Source organism: Chanos chanos, chromosome 4 (genome assembly GCF_902362185.1).
Source record: "Chanos chanos chromosome 4, fChaCha1.1, whole genome shotgun sequence".
Classification (NCBI taxonomy): domain Eukaryota; kingdom Metazoa; phylum Chordata; class Actinopteri; order Gonorynchiformes; family Chanidae; genus Chanos; species Chanos chanos.
The window spans coordinates 9,183,734-9,205,064 of NC_044498.1; the positions used below are offsets into that span (position 1 = coordinate 9,183,734).

Sequence of the window (21,331 nt, forward strand, 5' to 3'; positions counted from 1 at the left end):
AGTCTGATAAACCATATAAATGTTTTTCAAAATAAGTATGATTTAATGCACTCACATTTTTTTAATTCGACTATGCCCATTTTATTGTAATTTGCTTTGTAGTCACCCAAAGGCAAAATAATATCTAGTGTTTTAGTTTATCATTGGGATAAACCTGTCATTTGTCCCATTTATTCTGGAACTTTTTTTTTTTTAATTTCCAAGGAAAATTTCAGAAATCCCTTCAAAGCAATCTGTGAAATGTGCAAACCGTGATCTCAAAAAGCGGCATCTTTTTGCCAGACTGCAGGCTGTGCAGTCTCATCTCACTCTATATATCACTGTGTATGCTACCGTAAGAATTCTGAAATTTCGACAGAAAACTGGAGCCCAGAACAAAGGCTACAGTTCTGCACGAGCGTTCCAGTTTAGAGAGATAAAACAGATGGTTGATAGCAATTGTGCTACAATTCCCGGTTTTATTTTTTTTGTTGTTGTTGTTGTTCTTGTTTGTTTGTTTTTGTTTTCCTTTTTACGCTTCATCTTGCATCAACATTAACGCAAACATGCATCCACAACACCAGCCTTATACAAAACTGAATATAATCCATCACTGGTTTATTGGCTTCAAAACCGACAAAAGCGATGGTCTAAAGTGCCTACAAGTGCTGTCCGGTGCCACAGCCGCAATGTATTGAAGTGCACGAGTTCACCTGAACTCTAGGGTAGGTCCTCGTGTCCACAGGCAGGGTAGTTCTCGGGTCACCTTGCAACTGAGATGTAGCCTGTCTCATTCGCCTCCCTTTTGATAAGTCATTGATGGCCATCTCTTACACCCAAACACGAGATCGAGCAGACTTATATGACGTTTCAAAGTACGTGGCGCTGCTAAAAAAAAAAAGTTCATCGCGCATAAACCGTTTGTCGCTAGGTCTGTGTAGAAGTGGCATGTAGCTAAATCTAAAATTACAGATTTGCTTAACAAATCAAATTTAAATTGGGCATCTGCATACCATAACTTGCAACAAACGGACAAAAAAGGCAAGTAAAGAACTAGACGTAATACAGAACAAGTGAAATCTTTGCGGGTTTGGAATTGCATTTAGACTTCTCGTTTGTTACCCTCACCACTTCGCTGCGACCCTGTGACTGCATCTCTTTTAACTTCAAGTCTCCGGAAGAGGGAGACATAACGCCGGAAAATTGACGAAGGAGACCCCCTCAGTTTCACATGTGTCCGGCCGCGTGCATGTCAAGCCGTCTCTCTCCCCACTTTACTGTACCGGCAGCGCGCGTGAGCCCAAAGCACTATTTGCTATGTCTCCGCCAGCGTCACGGGCGCTCCTCGGGCTCCTACTCGCGCTTTGCGCCCTAAGCCCACTGCTGACAGGTAGGCGCTTATACATATAAATAATATGTGGTATGTGACGTGTACAAACTTTTTTCCCAGCGTCTCCTATTAATTTTAAATTTTGGTAGGCTATTAATTGGCTTTGCTCGAGTTGAAGTTGATAGGGAAACATCCTAACCTGATCATGTCAATCGATAGAGTGTTTGCTCTATTGGTTCATGGGCTGACGAATTGTTTAAGAAGTACATCTGATGTCGATACAGTCCTGACTGCGTTCCATTGGCCTGTCGTTCACTGGTTGCGTCTGTGCCAGGGATACATGTATATGAGTTGATTACGCAGGGGTGAAACAGTGCAGACCTATGCAGACTTGTTGATTTTACTACTTGGTTTCATCACCTTTCCCTTAGTAATATAGGACTGACACGGAGCACGGAGAATTGACAAGGCAATTAAGTTAAATTAGATTAAATCAAATTAAATTAAATTAAGTTACATTAAATTAAATCAGAGAGGGACAATTGTAAAGTGCGATGCAGTTATGTGTATAAGTGGTTGTGTGACGTTCAGTGCAAGAAGTGTCTTTGTGTTTATTTTGTATTTGAGAGTGAAGCCTGCTCTTATAATTAACAGCTCTCCAGCAGTTATAGTGGGGTCTGGCAGCCACCATATAACCAGGGTACTACAGGGTTTTATGCAGAGTTTAGGAACTGTAAAATTTTTGTATTTTTCCGTCATCTTTTTCGCTTAAAGGAAAATGTGATGTGAGTTTTTTCAGGCGGGCTGTGATGGAATATGTCCCTGACTCCTTGCGCTCACGCACCAGAGTAGCTCCGAAATTAAAATAAGATGACAAATATTAGATCATAAGACGTATGGTTAAAATCAGTCCTTTAGATCTTTTTTTTTTTTTTTTTTTTTTTTGCGAAACTCTAACTTCCAATGGCAGCCACGGTGCCAAAACTCTGATCTAATCTGGCTTTGGGTAACGGATCCGCGTAGGACCACTGCGTGACCAAGAAGAACGGAGACAGGGTGAGAAGGGGGGAGAGGGGAAGCCAGATAGATAGACGGGGAGGGAGGAGATTGTCTCGATTTGAATTTTTTCTCCCTGGCTCTGTATGTTTACTACGAGGCGCGCTTGCTATCGTGTAGATGATACGCGATAACGCTGGCGCAAAGTGACGGTTGCGTTGTTGCCTTCTGTTTGACACGTGCTGTAAACTTGTGTTGAGATTTTAATTATAGCTACCCGCTCTGTTTTAGCTATCAGTCCACAGGTTAATCCCACTTGCCGCCTGCTGCTTTGTGTTCTAAGACAAACAGGTCATCCATCTCACACCCTATCACACCAGGGTTCATATCTGAAGTATCCTCAAAGCCCCTGTGCACCTTCATCCTCACATACTTAAAGTAAAGGTTGTTCAATTTTCACCATCTTTTCACGGTTGTGTTTCTACCCTAACAAAGCTTGAAAAACCCAGCCCCCCCCTCCCCCCCCCCATATAGTCCCACTTATTCATCAATGCATCAATTTGTAAGCATGTTAGACTTTGCCTATCGTAGCCAGTAGAATGTACTGAAAACTCATCTACAGAGCAGGTTCGTATAAACTCAAAATCATCAACACACAATCTCACTCTTATTTTAAACGACAGACATGGAACTTATAAGCCATTCAGTTACATGACAGACATGGAAATCACAAGCCATTCAGTTTCTCTCCAGAATATTTCACACCAGTCAACAGCAATCAGTTCACCAACTACCAAACATCAGAATGACAGCACAGACCACAAACTGGCACTAAATGAGTGGAGATGTTTATGGGTTTGAAGTGATCCAGTAATTATGTGTCATACATATTGGACTCTTTATCAGTCAGACAGCAATTTTAATGCTGGCAACTAGGTGAGAATTTTGATGTCCCTTCATCCTCTGACTATAGTTACAACCTCCCTCTCTGTCTTCTCTCTCTCTCTCTCTCTCTCTCTCTCTCTCTCTCTCTTTCATTCTCTCTCTCTCTCTCTCCCCTCTCTCTGTGTGCGTGTGTGTATGTGTATGCGCTTCTGCGTGTGTGAGCGTGCCCTTGGAGCTGTGTGTTCCGTGTATGTGTGTGTGTGCCCTTAGAGCCAGGCAGAGCTGGGGAATCTTGGATGAAGAAAGCTGAGTGCTATTAGCTGCCACGTTACAATAGCCCCTCTCCCTGTCTCTTTCTTTCTTTTTCTCTCTCTCTCTCTCTTTCTGTATTTTGGAAATGCTCTGTGAGTGAGGTCACTCAGTGCACCACGGGACTGCCATCAGCAGCTGTGCTCTAGAGTCCTCCGTTTTTCTCCCTTCTCCTTCCTCTCCTCTTCCCATTCCTCTGACTTATATCTCCTCTCTGCTTCTCCCTATATCCATATCTCAGGTCCATGACTGTGAAAACCATGTTTCGTTTGTTTTGCTATGTGATAAAAATGTTAGCTGATGAACTTACATAGCTTTTGTCCCTAGACTTAGTAAACCTGCCTGAGTGGAATTATCTTTGAGGAAACCGCAAAACTCTAAGGTGAAATTCATTCCAACACACACAAAAGTGCCAACTATTGCTCCCAAATCTTCCCAGACATCTGCCTGACAGATAAAAATAAGTATCGGAAAGAATGAGGCTAAAGGTTTTTTTGGTTTTTTTTTTCCACATCCCTGAATTCTGAAAATCATTTCTGTTTTTAATCTGTTAAGTGTAACCTCCTATGTCATTAGGTACAGCGAGAAATGGGGGGAGAGGCCGGGACAGGTATCTAAAGGAATTCATCCGTGAATTCCTGCAGATATTGGCATGTACAATTGGCCTGAAATTCAACCTGTCAAAGTCGGGAGCAAGATGACAAAGCACGTGCATGACCCGAACCAAACCATCACCTGTCACTCAGGTGTGTGAGAGTGATGTCATGTTTTTGGCAACTGTCTGACTTTCAACATAAAGCACCTGGGTATTTAAGAACTCTCTGGCAAGAGAACAGCTCATGTTCCAGAATGTTCCAGTGAATAGTGAATATGAATAAGAATTCAACCCACGTCGTCTGGCAGTTGCCATATACCCACGTGTTTATCCACCATTAAAGATGGCAGCTTAGCTTGTGGTCTTGTCACCTGATGTACCGTCATATGAGCACTCATTCACTTGATGGAGTTGGTGTCTTGTTGGTGTATTTCACATGGCTCAGAGTGCTTGGTACCCATGCAGAGGCCAATCTCATCAACACTGAAATATTTGGCCAGAGGATGACGGCTGTCACTCAAGGGAGCTTTGTACGTATCCTTGATTACTTTGCCCTTTAAGATGTTGAGTGGATTTAAAACATACTAGGAATAATACACAATATACCGTAAGAGGGTCACCACAACTCTTCACTGTTTTGGGGTTTCTAGGCTTCTTTCGCTGTGCAGCACACATACACTCGTCCATTTGTCCACTAGAGGACATGGTGTGGAGAATCATTTGTCTGACCAGAACCAGTGTTAGAGACCTTTTTTGGGCTCACTGTAGTTCACGGCGCCCTTATTTTCAGTCAGCTGACCTGGAGCTGCTCGTCCGTTTTGTCTTGCATATAGAGCCGACCGGCAGACACCACTGTCAAGGAGCATGAGCTTTTCACCACAACTGACCCTGAACAATATCTTTCCTTAGGTTTCCAGGGCGATATCATCTTAACTACCATTCCTTGTGAAACATTAGCAGCTTGAGTAGACTCCGTTACTGCTCCAAACTCCTGCCAAATGTGCTCCAGTAATCACCATTCTTTCAAAGTTGCCCAAATATTGTCCTATACCCACCTGTGTGGAATGACCTACATTGAGTGTTTTGAAATTGCTAAATTTTGATTGTAACAGTATGTCATGGTAAGATTAGACCAGACTTTTTCAGTTAATAGAGCATCTGTACTGGTGATAGATTTAGAATTGGAGCACCGCAGTTGGAAGGAGTCTGATAGCTGACAGTGAAGTATGACCATGAATCCCTGGTGTTTCTAGGGTATTTTGTATTTACTGGTCCTGAGGCTATTAAGGTCAATGGATTTATTAACTTCAGTAAGTCAAAACATTTTGCCAGAAAAACCTGATTCCCCTGGCAGAGAAGCTGAAGGTTTTTTAAATGGATCTTTCAGCAAGACAATTATCCTAAGCATACTTCCAAACCAACCAAGAAATAATCAACTGACTTAAAAACTACCATTCTGCAATAGTTTTTGGTTTCCAGGCTTAAACTCCAATTGCATGACGGACTGCGAGACTTGAAAGCATTGGATAACCTGTCTGTCCGCCGTGTTGTTGCAACTTGAATAATTTCAGTAGCACGCTTTGAGACCAGAGCAATGTACACTGGGGAAAGGGGGAAAAAAACAGGAAGTTTCAGGCCCTTTTTTTTATTAACAAGTGTTTATTAACGGTTTATTAACAATTGAATAGACATCAGGATGGTCACCCAAGACCCAAGATCCTATAGTGCCCCATACATGAACTGATTCATCCACTACATCCAGTCATTCTGCAATAAACCAGAACTCTTTTTTTTTTTTTCGCCTCCCATTTTCCTCTCCGGTCTGGAATGTTCAATTTCCCATGATCTCTTGTAAGTCTCCCCCTCACGTGGCTTCAGTCAAGGTGAGCGAGTTTAGCATGTGTCATGGCTGCCGCTGCATCTTTTCACACGATGAGCTGCATAGTGCAGTAAGAGATGTAATATGTCTTGAGGAGAGTGCTATGTATGAGTGTTTGACCATCAGTGACCACCAATAAGAAGTGAGGATAGAGGGACTGTGTGTGTGTGTGTGTGTGTGTGTGTGTGTGTGTGTGTGTGTGTGTGTGTGCATGTGTGAGTGTGTGTGTAAGGTGATAGAAGGTGTGGAAATCTCTATGACAGTGGAAAAAACAGCAGGTGTTTGCCCGGGAGCCTTTTCTGAGAGTAGCTATGGGAAAAATCACTACCTACAGGCTATTGTTAACACTCTTACACCTCTGAAGGGTCTATATTGAACAAGTTTCTCGTTCAAATACACACACAAGCATGCACACACACGCACACACGCGCACACACAGACATTCACACTCACACACCACACATATGCACACCATCTCTTTCTGTTTCAGACTCAGTCTGGATCTCTGTTTCTAATCAAACACGCGCGTGCGCACACACACACTCACACACACACACGCATGCATTTTTTCAAACCTCAACTCTATAACTTGGCCTGTGTGATAATGAATGATGTGTGACTAGTTTGACATTTTGATTAATTCAGATCCATTAAAGGATAGCAATATTCAGATCTTTCCCCTAAAATAAGCAGTTTATGTAGCAGAAAAACAAACTGATCTTTTGACAATGTAAGTTTGAAGCTGTGGTCAGATACCCTAGTAACATTTATATTTTTTATGGCATTAAACACAGGCAGAAACAGAGAATTAGAAATTAACCGGACAAGCCACAGGGGGGAAAAAAATCCTCACTCCAGTAGCTACTCTGCAAACTTATTCATGCCTTCTGTATGGATTTGGAAAGTAGGCTTTGTGAAATGTATAAATACAGGTAGTGAGCTCATTTTTTTTACATGTTTTCTTTTGTGCTAAAGTAAAGATTGAGTTCCCAAGCAAAGAGCAAACAATCTGCAGAAACTTGACAAATTCTTCTCAGCGAGGAATTGCATGTTTGTGTGTGTGTTTGTTTGTTTCTTTGTTTGATTGACAGCTTGATAAAGAGTTTGTAAATGAAGTTAATCAGCCAACTTGTTGGTTGTTATGGTAACTGACAGACTCACTAACAGAAATTCTTCTCCGATCTCACCAAAGCCCACAAGCCATTGCGTCCTCGAAATGTCAAGCTGACCTCGGTGGACAGGGGATTAAAAGTCACATGGGAACCTCCAAACGAGCTGGATGGCCGTCCTGTGGACCGCTACAGCATCGGTTACGGCAAGTCCATGAACTCACTCCGCTTCATAACCGTGGACAAAGACCAGCGCTCTGAGGTCCTGGAGGATGTGGGTAAGAAATCTTTTCGTTTTGAAACTGTATTGGTCCATAACCTGGAATACTTATATTTAGCATCTGGTACCTTCTAGGTGACAACGTGTCAGAGTGATTGTTTTACAAGATTCGGGTCCCTGGATTTGGGCAAGATATAATGGAATTGTTGCATTCACAGCTTAGAGAAGGCATCACAAAATTATCACACATATTTTTCATTTATTCAGTTTTATTCATTCAAGTTTTAAGAAGTGGTGCAATGTGCCATTCATTTAATTTTACATCATATGGAGACATAAAGTAACAAAACATGAAATAGAAGAGGCTAAATTTGCTTTGTAAAATAAATGTTAACTATATTTGACAGGCTGATACGAGGTTCTGTACGCCTGATGAAACTTTGATTAGACTTGATTTGTTAGTGCTTATTATAATGATGTCGCAAAGCAGCTTTAAGGAGTCTTTAGCCGGAGGTCTCACCTGGCATTCCCGAGTTGACAATGGCAAGGCAAAACTCTTCTGTGTTATAAACTGAAAGAAAAGGAGAGTTCTGATGATCTAAAGTCCATGTTGCTGTTTAGAACCGGGAGTGATGCACTTTCTGAAGGTGAGCGCGGAGAATGAGGATGGGAGGAGCAAGCCTGTGTACAGGGTTACGACTCCAGGAGGTGAGTGTGTGTGTGTGTGTGTGTGTGTGTGTGTGTGTGTGCAGCTAAGCAGCTATCTGTCTTTAATTGTCATGTTCATTTCACGTAATGCACACTCCAACTGGACAAATAACATTTACCAATGCTAGAAGCGTACGCTTAACTTCGGCTCCTCAGGAAAACAAGCCTTTTATAGAGCATGGTTAAGTGGTCTTTTGAAATCATTTCTGCGGGATATATATTTATAGTTTTATGGCCCCACTGCTTTTTCTTTATATTTTCTTTACAAAATCAGACTCAATGGTGAAGGCCATGACATACCCAAAAAACATGAAATATTTAATGAGTCCCATCTGCTTTTCTGGTCGTTCCAGTTTCATCCATTCTCTGCTTGTCTGCTCTCATCCGTCCAGTGCTTCTCTTGGTGGGATCATGCTACACCAATAGCCGCATATGTGACCAGTCATTGTGTTCTTATGTCCAACTCTAATTTAAAGTCCAGAAAAACCAGAAAATGTTTTGTTGTGGTAGCTGGCTGTTTGTCTAACACACGCCATGTAAATCTCTTAAAGCTGTGGTCTTCTGTTCTAATGGTAAAATGAAGATCCCAGGAAACGGACTTAATCCTGTTGGAATGTTTAGAACATTACAAAGAACCGATTCTATGCATGGATCAGAGCTAATCTTTGTTGTCACAAAAAGCATATTATTTGACAGTTTGCTAAGATAAGGATTGAGAGAAAAGGTTTGTGGCAGTGTTTAGTGAGCTTTAGTAGCAGTCACGTCTTCCCATGTGTTAGAGATCAAGTAACATTTAATTATAGGATTGCGGCTGCCTAATAAATGACTAATACACATGTTTCTTATTTCCAGCAAAATGAAACAACATTTTCCTCAATGTTGGATGAATAAGTTTAAAATGGTATGAATTGTGGCATGAAAATGTTTGTGACTTCTTGTCTTTCAAATAGGAGGGGAGTGGGTGAAATTGGATGGCTTCGCAGTGGAGGGTGGGTCTTCTGTAAACAGTTCCTCCACGAGTAAGTATTTTCAATGTATTTCGTCATTCACAATGGTTCCACACGATGAAGCGAGCGTAACCTCAGAACTACTTAAGACAGTTTTAATGAAAAGTCCACTGGTTCAAATTAAAGACACAGAATATGTGTGTGTGTGTGTGTGTGTGTGTGTGTGTGTGTGTGCACGCGCGTGTGTGTGTGTGTGTGTGTGTGTGCGCGTACGTGTGTGTGTGTGTGTGCCTGCGTGCGTGCGTGCGTGTGTGAGTAAGATGACACTGTCTAAACATCTAAACAAATAAAAAAAAAATCATACACTTTAAACAATGAAAATCACACACCCATATTTACACGTTCACCGAAATTCCATAAAACACTATAATGAGTAATATATTGATGATAATCATTCGAACAGTTCCCAACAGAAACAGATAGAAACAACATATTAGAGAAAGGGAGTATGTAGGTCTTTATCATGTTTGGGCGTGGCACAGAGCAGACACAGTCAGTCTGACTGCCAGGAAAAACTGAACATCTGGCAGTAGAAAGATAAATGTTGAATCAAAATTTTCCAAATTTTTACTTATCAAGTTAAATAATATTCTTTTGAGACAGCAAATTTCAAGTTTTAAACAGCAATGGGAGGAATCTCTGAATCATGAATTGAGTTGAAATTTGCATTTTTAGTCGTCTGGCTAATGTTGTTATCCAGCTTACACGAGGGATGCTCAGTTGGGTTTTATAAACATAAGAATTAAGGGCTGTTAAAAGCACAAGAGATTTGCGAACAGTCTGGAAAACCTGTTTTGATTTAGCCCAAAAATTGGTGCAAACTCATTGCTTTGAGTGAATCAGATTAAAGTAGTTTCATGTACTTGTTTCATTCTAAACACAGAGTTTGCATAATTCTTTCCAGTATACAGTTAACCTCAAGATTTTCCAATGTGGGACAGAACTCATATTCTTTCATTGTCTTTGCTGTACTTTATTATCTCATTATTCTAACCCTCTGTTCCGACTGCCTGGTGCCAGCCAGAGGAAGATGCCCCCCCCCCCCCCCCCCCCCCCCCCCCCCCCCCCCTTCTGAGGCTGTAATTCTCTCCTTTCATAATATATCTACAGCTCTGTGTCGTCTAAGAATTAATTTTGATTGAGGACGTTACACAATTTCATTGCCTTGACTGAATCAAGTAAACCCATATGTTAAATCCTGAAAAGATATGAAATCCTTACATTTCTGCATCACCGTTACTAACAGGCAAGTTGTGCTTCTGACAAATGAACAAAAACGTACATTTTGCTCCATTATCGTTCGTCTGTCACATTTAATGCCCTACTGAAGCTGTGGTTGCTCAAAAACTGAATTTAAAAATACATACCCAGATGATTTGGATGGATCTGGGCCACTTTGATTATGATGGTCCTTATTTTCATCAGCACTGATAAAAACTGGACATTGTTTTTAAAGTCCTGGATGACAAAGTTTTAACCGTCTTTGCTTGGCTGAAACTCACAGCGAGTGCAGTTCTGCGGCTGGCCACATGGGACCGGTTTAGATGGATAACGTCAATCGGTTCCACTCTATTTATTTCTCTGCTCTTGTAAACTAACTGGCTAGTTCAAAGCTCTTCCGAAATCTGTTATTTGATGCTGTAAAACTTTTGTTATTCCACACACATTAAGGAATGGAAATATGCTGCTCCGCTTGGAAAGAGCTTTGGTGCTAAGTCAGCTAACTTAGCCATTGTCTAGCAGTCTCCCAATCAACAATCAGCCCTGAAATTTCTAAGGAACTTCACAGAAATGTTAGTTATGTACTGAGGTTATGACTGGCATGTTTAATAAATGTGTAAACAGGTGGAAGATCAAAAATGAGAAACTGCTGTGAACTAATCTATCCCTAGCCTCGTGTTTCTGTCTAAAGTTTTTTTTTCTTCCTCTCTCTCTGTCTCTGTTTTTCTCTCATGTTCAGTTTCATCTAGGCATATCCAAGTTTGTAATAATGATCATTAGTCTTAGTGCATGAAATCATGTGTTTCATTATAACTGTACCCATAATGTGTCAAGGATCACGTCATTGATCTTTTTTTTTTTTTTTTTCATTTTTTTGTTTTTTATTACACATTTCGCTATGAATCATGCACGTTGCGCCTCTTGATAATGTACTTGGAAAGAGCTTAAACTATAAATAGGTGCATAAATCTTTATTAGTTGTTTCTTTGTGAATTGTTTTGTCATCACTTTAGTACTTTTTAGAACAGCTATGCCAGAATGAGCAGACTGAAGCTAGAAAAAGTGATGGAAAGAAAGGAAGTCCAGAGGCAGAATTTTCTTTTTTTTTCTTTTCTTTTCTTTTTTTTTTTTTTTACACTTTCTTTGTCCTTCTCAAAAATGAACCAGCTCTCATAACCCTGTCATGACTGTTACTTGCCAAAGTGATCTACAAACAACCCCGTGTAAGCTCTTTTATGATACAGCACTTACACAACGATCCAACACAACCTTGGAGACTTTGCCTGTGCATGAAATTCAATTGCTCCTCAGTTAGACATCTGAAAACTTCATAGTGTTTCCCAAGCTTTCATGGTAAAGACGCTGTTTCACAAGATCATGACTAAATCCATCCAATTCCCCATTTCCAAATATTTCATTACACTGTGAAGGTGCAAACTGGCCATTGTTGCTAATGGTTCCACTTTGGCTTCCTACTTGTACAAAGGGGCTCCAATTCGTCTCAATGGCCTTTTTCATTTTTATAATGTTATTTATCAGAGTTTTAGCCAAGCCACCCTGTTTTGAATCCAAGTGAAAGTCTCAAGTCACCAGTGCTCAACTCTGAGTCCAAGCCCTAGTCACTGGTGCGACAGCTGGTGTTGGAGACATCAACTCTACAATAGGCAAAACCTCTTTACATAATCCAAACTATGTATGATAAGGTTATTGTTTTTTGTGGGGGGTTTTTTTTGTACTGTATTAAATGTGTCCTGATATCATGAATGAGAAGAGTGTGGGAAAAAACCTGGATAGAAAGCTAAAATGTATGACCTATATAACATTCAATGCTTCATCAGTCTTTCCTGACGTCAGAGTGGACTATTAAAAGAAAAGAAAAGAAAAGAAAAGAAAAGGGAAAAAACAAGTAATAGGCCTGTCAAGTCCAACACCAAGTAACAGAAATCTCAACTGAGACAGATTCAGGTCCAAGACCTGAGTCAAAGATTTTAGTCTCGCATTACCATATTTCTGTGATTGCTCAGTGATAAAGAAATAGATAGAATTTGATTCCAACAGTATTTCTGATAGCACTACTGACTTCTCTCTCCACACTTCTCTCTCTATGAGATCTACAAAGAAACCTAGCAATGGCTGTCAAGAACATTGCTATGCATATGATATTAGTGATGTAGTCTAAAGGACGGAAGATTTATTCCATTTTATTTCAGGGAGCCGTTGGCATTTGGCAGGATTCCATGGTCAAATTGACTCCATTTAGTTTTAACCGGCTTTCAGAGAGCATAACGGAGTCTGATGTTGACGACTGAAACATGCAATCTCTCAACTGATAGTAATTAAAGATGGGAGACATAAAGGAGGGAGACTGTGATGGAATGTTTTTCATCTATCTGTCATTCCTACCCCTCCAGAAAGAGAGAGGGAGAGAGAGAGAGAGAGAGAGAGAGAGAGAGAGAGAAGGGGAGGTTGTCTGACATGCTATCCAAGTGCACTAAGATGAGAATTATAATTGAAAAAAAGAGAAAGATAGAAGTCAGATTGTATGACTCAGAGGATTGTGTCGTCATAGGGGACTTCATGCCAACGTAAACAAATCTCTGTCAAACTTCTGTCAAAATCTCTGACACATGTAATGGCTTTGTCTTCCTATGTGATTCAAATTATATGAACTTCACTGTGACAGTTAAAGTCCTAATCATAAAAGCCTGCATGGCCTCATGGCATTATAAGGCTGATCTCAGCAACATGCAGAAGAGAATTCATTTCTTCTCAGAGTACAAATACTGTTTGAAAACAGTGTATTCATGTAATAATTTCTTATGGGATTTAGAAAACGTTTAAGCAAACATTGCTATAATATTTCTTCAGGTGCTTGCTAATCAGGTGGGATTTAACATTCATTCACGACAGCGTGATGCTGAACTCGTCCAACACAAGAGGAAGAAGAATTGATGAAATCTCTTCTCCACTTACATGTTCTTCTTGTTCAGCTCTATTAAATCCCTATTGCTCCCATGACTCAATGTGTTGTAATGTTTAAGAAGGTGTTAAATGATCATATTGCCATGCACTCTCTGTTACCCTTGGAACAATGACTTCTTTTCTTTCTCTATCCCCTCTCTCTCCCTCTCTCTCTCCCTGTGTTTTTTTTTTACTCTTTGTAGGGAGGAGTGTGTCAGCCACCCCTTCTAGAGTCGGCCCTCACCCCTCAGCCCAAAGATCAGCCGTGGGGCACTTGCGAGCCCCTCAGTCCTCCTCGGGTCCTGAGCCTCCACGGAGGATGGGATACCTCCCGGTCCGCCCTCAACACAAACAGAGAGTGGACGTGACTCAGCACCAAGCTGACCAGCGCAACAGAAATAAACCCAAACTTGGTAAGTGTGTATAACAGTGAGCCACCATTCGGGTCATCTCTCCATGAAAAAAAGCACTCGGACAGTTACAAAAAGCTTTAGCAGTATCGCAAAGCAAAATGGCTTTGTTGTTTAAACATGTTTGTTTTAAAAAAAAAAAATAATAAATAAATATATATGACTGTGAGAACATACAGTATATCATAATTCACATGTGTAATGCATGAGGTTGCTTTCAGTGTTTTCCAGCATGTGTAATATGTAATGATACGTGGCCGTATCTGGTATCCCTCCCTCTGTTCATAGCGTCTGAGTCCGTCTATGTGGTATCACTGCAGGCACAGAGAGCCCTGGGGAGGAGCGCACCTGTTAACAAGGCTGTAATGACCAAAAAACACACTCCAGGTACAGATGACATCATCCGGCTTAACATATGTAGTACTGAGTCAAAACATCGGTCCTTGAAATGTGATTTTAAGAGAGGGAGGTGGGCAAATGTTGGTTGACCCAGACTGCCTTTGAAAACATTAGCTTGTTATTCAGAAATTCACAGAAATGTGTGGTTCATTCCGGTAATCTAATGAGATCAGACTTTCAAACGAAAAAAACGAACAAGAACCTCAAGCAATTAAAGCCATATACCTACAGACCCTGTGCACATGAATTTTTAAAAAAGTTTGGAGTGTTTTGAAACAGGAGGCCGGAAACAGCTGAAGCACTGCAACTGATCCACTTTTTGTTCAATTGTAAATTATGTTGTTGTTTTTTTATGTAAATGATATTAAGAAAGCACAAAATCTGACAATATATGTTGTTTTTATCATTTTGCAGTGTTTAAAAGGACTATTTACACAGAAGTTTACTACACAGTATTTACAGTCATAGTGCAGCAAAGCCTTAAACTATTATCTAAAACCAAATCAAGACTTTCAGACCAGGGTTTTGAGATGAATGGCATTGAACCTTTCAGCCATTGTCTGTGTGTGTGTGTGTGTGTGTGTGTGTGTGTGTGTGTGTGTGTGTCTTAGAGCCAGAGGATGTGGATAATGTAGAGGACATCTCAGTGAGAATCATGTCCCCTCAGTCTGTTCTCATTACATGGGTCGATCCAGTTGTGGAGAAAAAGAAGAATATCCCTGAGGGGTCCAGGTGATGACTCACACCACTTAACACTATACTTAACACAGCATGATGTTTTAAAGCTTGTCCTCAGTTATATTTTTTTAGTTAGCTGATGTACTTATCCAGAGCAACACAGAGTTCATAACTACAGCAGTGGTTCCACACCTCCAGATCAACCTTGACATTATGTCTTTTTTAGAGGCTTATCGATACAAAAACACATCATTCTCAAGATCTGAATCTACAACTCACTGGGAATTCCCTTACCACAGAGCCACTACTGCCCGTTGGAGCATTTATACGTTTAATGCAGCTGATTTTTTTTTTCATTAGGTAGCACATATGTAATTTTCTGGACATGCTACTTAATCTGTTTTGAGGCCGCAAGAATAAATGAATTGCTAAGTTTGATCTGGTGCAACAATAGTTACGTGAAGTGAAATTCTGCAGTTTCACAGAAATGAAGTAGCCTATTATCTCTATTGTCGGTCCTTTTCAGGCATTACACGGTGAGATACAGAGAGAAAGGGGAGTCTGCTCGCTGGGAGTATAAGGAGACCACCCAGAGACGCATCATGATTGAAACACTGTCAGCAGACAGAATGTATGAATTCGCAATCCAGGTCTCTCAGGATGACAGAGACGGAAAATGGAGTGCATCTGTGTTCCAGAGGACACCAGAATCAGGTCGGCTTCTCTGCAACTTGACAGTCAAAATTCAATTGTTTGTGCTTTTGGATTCTGTGGCAAAAACTAGAGTCCTAATCAGAATTATCTGAAGTGTTACCATATTTAGACATACTGTGAGGCAAAGTTTCCTTGCTCTGTCTCAAACACTCACAGCAGGTTCAGCTGGTCTGTTCTGGATGTTTTCTGATCCATGTCTATAAGTGGCCTCTGAGTAATGGTTCTGTTTAATGGTTCACTGTAATGTCACCGTTTACTGTCGGCCTGATTGGAACAGTTTCTAGTGTTGTACAGTGACCTCATGACTCATGCTCCTGGAAAATATATTGTCATTTTTCACTTCCATTTGAAAATATTCTGGGAGGAAAAACATTACGTAAGGTTTAAGAGCATATGGTATACTACATACATAACCTAATGTGTGTTATGGCTTTTTTTTCTGCTTTCTTTTTTTGACTTTCCCTTCTCTTCATCATTCCCCTCCACCACTCTACAGCTCCTTCTGGTCCACCAGAGAATTTCCAGGTGAGACCAATTAGGGGAAAGGGCACTGCTGTCACGGCAAACTGGGATCCACCTGAAGAACCAAATGGCAGGATACGCGGTAGGAAAAATAAACATATCGGACCTAATTAATAAATTCTCCCTTGTAAGTAGAGGACTGATTAACAATTTTAAATGTTTGTCTCTCACTGGCTGCTTTTTAAAGTTCCTTTTTCCAGAGGGAGTTCTCTAGTCAGACTGTAGTGTTTAGTGAGCTCAACTGAAATTGTAAGGCAAAGGTACATTTCCTTAATGTTTTTTTACTCTCATGTATCTCTCTGAATCCTCAAGAATACATCCTGTCATACGCTCCGGCCTTGAAACCCTTTGGAGCAAAATCGATCACGGTCCGTGGGACTATCAACACGGCAACCATCGATGGTCTGCAGCCAGGTGTCAACTACATTTTCAAAATCCGTGCTGTCAACAGGAGAGGACAGGGACCACAAACCAAAGCTCTCAGTATTTCAATGCCAGCAAGTAAGCACATTAATATATAAGTAATTATATGAGTGCCTTTTAATTGTGTTTTTAATTGTTAGGGAATTCAAATGATCACATAAAGTTTCAAATACTCATTAAGAACTTAGGTTTTAGTAAAAGTCACATGCTGAACTCCTGTCGCCTCTTTTTTTTTGCCAGCTAGTAATGCTCCGCAATCAAAAACTCTTGATGGCCGTGTGACTAGCCATGGCTCTTCCGGAACGTCCAAAGAAGATTCAGACCACAAGGAGACGAAACAGACAAAACAAGCAGAAACACCAACCACTTCCGCTCCACCAACCAACAGGAGGACACGTCCCCTCTCTCAGACCCGGTCCTATCATAGCATATTCTCCTCTGTGAGGGGTTCAGTCAGACATGGGTCTTTTAACCCTAGGACAGGCTCAAGAGTATCCTTAACGCAAAGAGAGAAACAGGAGGAGGAGGAGAAACCATCAGATACTCAAAAAGAAAAAGAGCTGAAGGCAAATGAGGCCTCTGAGGATGAATCTGAATCTGTGAAAAAGAATAGCGAAGTTCCTACAAAGTCTGGAGAAGATGAGGGACATAGTAAAGTTTCATCCGAAATTCCAGAATCAAGCTCCAGCTTCAAAACACCTAGCACTTCACCAGACGCCAAAGAGTCACACTCAAAATCATCATCCTCATCTGAAGCCTCCCCTAAAAGATCACAAGGGAGGCGTGTCACTTCCTTAAGCCCACGGTTATCTTCTGTCCTTGATTCTGGTCAATTCCGCCGACCTGTTTCACGTCCTACAGGGTCTAGACCAAGAACACCAAACATCAACCCTTCCCACAGTCAGGAATCTGCAGCTCTAAGGGAAGACCACTCTTCCAGTGCCCATTCTGAGAGTAAGGATTCCTACAACCAGCACAGTGATACAGTTGAAAAACCATCTATGTCAACACCTCAAGAAACAGTACCAGAACCACAAAAACCAGAGACATCTGCCACAGCATCAGCTGGGTCAAGTAGAGTTTCATCACCAACAAGAAGGGTCTCTGGGTCTCACTCTGGATCCCTTTATCCTACTGACAGAGGCAAAGCTGAAGTGTCATCGCGAGGGGGTCGAATTCTGACAGGATTACGGAAAACTAATTCTTCAGCATCCGCTTCATCTAGATACTTCCCAACGACTGGATCCAGCAGTTCTGACAGTAAAACTGAACTCTCTCCAAGCATTCAGGATACAACCACTGACAATGTGAAGATGGAGAAAACCAAGGCTGAACCTCCAACTTCCTCAACTGAAACGAGCACAACTCATTCCTCATCTTCCAAAGAGAACACAGATACGAAAGAGAGCAAAAGGGATGAAAAGGCCAGAGGAGATTCTAAACATAGTACTTCATCTTTCCATCCCTCTAGGACTAGTCCTTTATTCCCAGGGCGAGGTTTATCTCCTTCATTCCCAAGTCTGTCTTCCAAAATAGATGTACCTGTTAGGGTGTCAGCAAGACAAGATGGTAGACTGACATGGAACAGAACTGCGTCTTCTTCATCTGTAGGAGCAGGAAGACCTGTTATTAAAGAAGCCCCATCACATGCCACTGTTTCAGGTGCACAGGAAACTAGTGATAAAACCAAAGCTTCTTCCACCTCCAGTACTTCAAAGCATGCTGTGGACAACCCCTCCACAAAAGACACTGTAACCAGTACAAGTTTAAGAGGAACATCTGAGGACAGTTCCAAGAGTCAGCCAAACTCAAATGCAAACAATCCCCTTTTAAGTGCAAACTCAAAGAGTGACAGCAAGCATGATGGTGATTATTTGCATGAAGGAAGGAAAGAAAGCTTTGATAGGGAAAATAAGGATGCTGGTCCAACTATAGCACCTAAGACAACTACTTCAGCAGATAGTATACCTCAGAGGCCAGTTCAGACTGATAATGAGAGTGTGGAGAAAGAGGAAAATGTTGGAAGAACTGGGTCCCACTCTGTTCCTACGTTTCCCCGTCGACCTGTTATAGGTCCTAACAGTAGAACCCGTTCCCCAGTAATTGGCAGTCGGTTAAATGGATCCAGGTTCCCAGGTAAACTGCTCCCAATGCAGCATACAAGATTGGGCTCCTCTTCTAAAACAAACGTCTCTTTGTCTCGCCTCCCCTCTAGTTCATCTACCTCCTCATCTTCCAAGTCGTCATCATCCTCTTCTTCTATTGTTCCTCAGCCAATTCCAGCTTCAGACAAAGGTGGAAGTACTGTTGCCAGCGCTAGTGGGAGATCCACACTAGGATCACTCTCTCACTCCCCTCTCAGACAAACACCATCTAGCGAGAGTTCACATACTCATCAGTCTGTGTCGCAGGCCTCTTCACTTCCAGCTCGTAATCCAGTGAAAGGATCACGTCTGCATTCTTCAACCAGGGGAAATCTCCCTCTGAGCAGCTACAAACCCAGCTACAGGCAAGGTAAACGTTACATGGAATGAAAATATTTTACATACAAAAAGAACTTGAAACTTTAGAATATTTAAATGTGTTAAGTTATACATTTATAATTTTATACTGTATTTGTTGGCGTGAATCCCATCATTCAACATTCATATTGTATAAAGTCAGGTCTCTAACATTCAGATCTTAAAAATTCTATCCAATTCTTTCTAAAAATTCTAATCAAAGATATTCAGATTCAAAACAGTCATATGTTTAAATTACCCGTTCATATTGACTTGGGAGCACATGCAGTTCAAATATAAAGAATTCAAGTTCAAATCTCTCTTGACCCTAAAATATTCCTCACGTTACATCTTTGGTAACTCTGACAACCGTTATGGTTACACTTTAAATTACGCCTTTCATTTGAATGTCCAGGTAAAAATGGACGCCCAAATCTGACAGCTACAAATGGAAAGATATCTTCTACATCTGATGAGAACACTAAGTCAAATGGAGTAAAGCATATAACAGGTCCAGATGGAACCAAATGGGTGAGTCTTTTCATTTTAACTCAAAAGTTATGCAAATATTCACAATGATAATGCCAACTCTTGTGTCAGCTTTGATCAACAATCAAACGTCAGGGTCATTTACCTTTACTCGCTATTTTTTGTCGATATCTTTGTGTTACTTACATTATGTCTTGCATTTTCAACTGAACATAAATATTATGAGAATTAGACCAGTGTATCATGTATCCATTACACAAAACCACTGTGAAGGGCAGCACTTTTTATGTTCATACAGACAGTCATACCAGGCATTTTCCATGCATACTGATAGCTGGCTAAGGTGCTCCTCCATATGGTTTGTAAAAGTTTGTCTGGCACCGTCCCTGTTTACACTGTATTTGAAAGTAATTTTCTTATAGGTAGTGGATCTGGATAAAGGTTTCCTTATGAATGAAAATGGGAAGGTTCTACAGGATTCAAGAGGTCGACCCAGAAGAGTGGTTCTTGGAGAAGATGGCAAAATGGTTTTCGGTGTGTTATTTTGGCTTTAGCTTTTGTGTTTTCCTAAACCAGTAACCACAACTCTGAAACATTGGAGAAATATTTTCATGACTGCAGAAGACACACAGGATGAATTCAAAACCACACAATTTAAGTTAATGGATCAGACGCAGACATATTGAACTTTATTTCAAATGCGATAAATCAACTGAAGGATTAGTGACCTTAAAAATCTAAAGGACCTCATATAACATTATATAACATTTGGCCACACATCACAGCTTGAATCAGTAATAAAGCTTATTTTTCTATGTCCCACCACCCCAGATGACCAAGGCACCCCTCTGGTGAACGAAGAGGGGATGGCCTTGTTTGGTCATGGGAGGGATACTCGCCCTGTGGTTAATCCTAAGGACAAATACTTGACTGTGGGAGGGAAGCCTGTTGTTGGCCTGGATCGTCCAAAGCCACAAACTACCACGCTGCCGCCGCCGCCACCAACAACAACAACGACGACGACGACGACGACGACGGCGGCGACGACAACAACAACACCAACAACAACAACAACAACAACTACAACAACTACAACTACCACACCTGAACCAACCACAGAACCTACCACAACAGAGATGAGCACTTTAGAAACCTCCACACTGGCCGTCTTCCCCACATGTCCGCCTGGAACCTTCTCCAGAAAAGATAGGGATGGTTTCCCTCTGATGGATGAAAATGGAGTGCTGAACTGCTATCCAGACGGTTAGTCGTTCAAATTTGAATACTTTTGGACTGAATATACTCCCTATTGCCACGGTGCAAATTTTCCAATAAACATGTTTTGAGAAGGTTAGATGTAGCAAAGAAAAAAAAACAAAGTCTACACAGAACCGCAGTGTGTCAGAGAAAACAGCTGAGAACACTTAGGCCAAAACATTGGTATAAGGCTGTATTACACAATTATGTATGCTCAGACCAAAGACTTCTGCTTGCAGATATCATTAAGAACTCCTTTCTGAGATTTTTGCTCTCCCATGCATCAGGTGTTCCTTATGAATCCACACTAGCTCTCTCACATTGCTCTTATTGAACATGTTATGGAACACACAGAGGGTGCTATATAACTGTATCATGTGTCCCGTGTAAGACTCAACTGAAAAATTAATACTTTTGAATGGATTTGGTTAGAGAACAGATTGAAATCAGTTGTATCTCTCAACTGAGACCACATTAAGTAAAATCGAGCATCTGTCTTGCAAGTAAAATTGTTATTTTAATCCTCTAAGTGGTACCACATCAGTGGCTGGATGATAAACCTCTGTTTTTGCCACAGTACACCCAGGTCAGGATTCTCCTTTTAAATGTATGGGAATAAGAATCTCAGTGAGGATCCTTCCACTTGAATAGATACATTTGTGTGAGTCACAGAAATCAGTTTTCTGTTTAGAGTCCACAGCACTCCTTCAATATGAAGAGGGTGTTATACCCTGGCCCT

The 21,331-nt window shown here is 41.0% G+C and overlaps 1 protein-coding gene across 1 annotated transcript in view; it reads left to right on the forward strand.

Moving 5' to 3' along the window:
* Positions 1–1,296: 1,296 nt before the first annotated feature.
* fndc1 (fibronectin type III domain containing 1) overlaps positions 1,297–21,331 on the forward strand; it is a 32,981-nt gene continuing 12,946 nt past the window's right edge. Inside the window, exons 1-15 of the mRNA XM_030770913.1 lie at positions 1,297–1,369; positions 7,166–7,360; positions 7,924–8,010; positions 8,961–9,029; positions 13,403–13,612; positions 13,898–13,996; positions 14,620–14,740; positions 15,213–15,400; positions 15,897–16,004; positions 16,235–16,423; positions 16,586–17,414; positions 18,561–18,646; positions 19,262–19,377; positions 19,758–19,869; positions 20,167–20,598. Of these exons, the coding sequence (XP_030626773.1) occupies positions 1,297–1,369; positions 7,166–7,360; positions 7,924–8,010; positions 8,961–9,029; positions 13,403–13,612; positions 13,898–13,996; positions 14,620–14,740; positions 15,213–15,400; positions 15,897–16,004; positions 16,235–16,423; positions 16,586–17,414; positions 18,561–18,646; positions 19,262–19,377; positions 19,758–19,869; positions 20,167–20,598 (2,914 nt within the window). The remainder of the gene's footprint in view (positions 1,370–7,165; positions 7,361–7,923; positions 8,011–8,960; positions 9,030–13,402; positions 13,613–13,897; positions 13,997–14,619; positions 14,741–15,212; positions 15,401–15,896; positions 16,005–16,234; positions 16,424–16,585; positions 17,415–18,560; positions 18,647–19,261; positions 19,378–19,757; positions 19,870–20,166; positions 20,599–21,331) is intronic.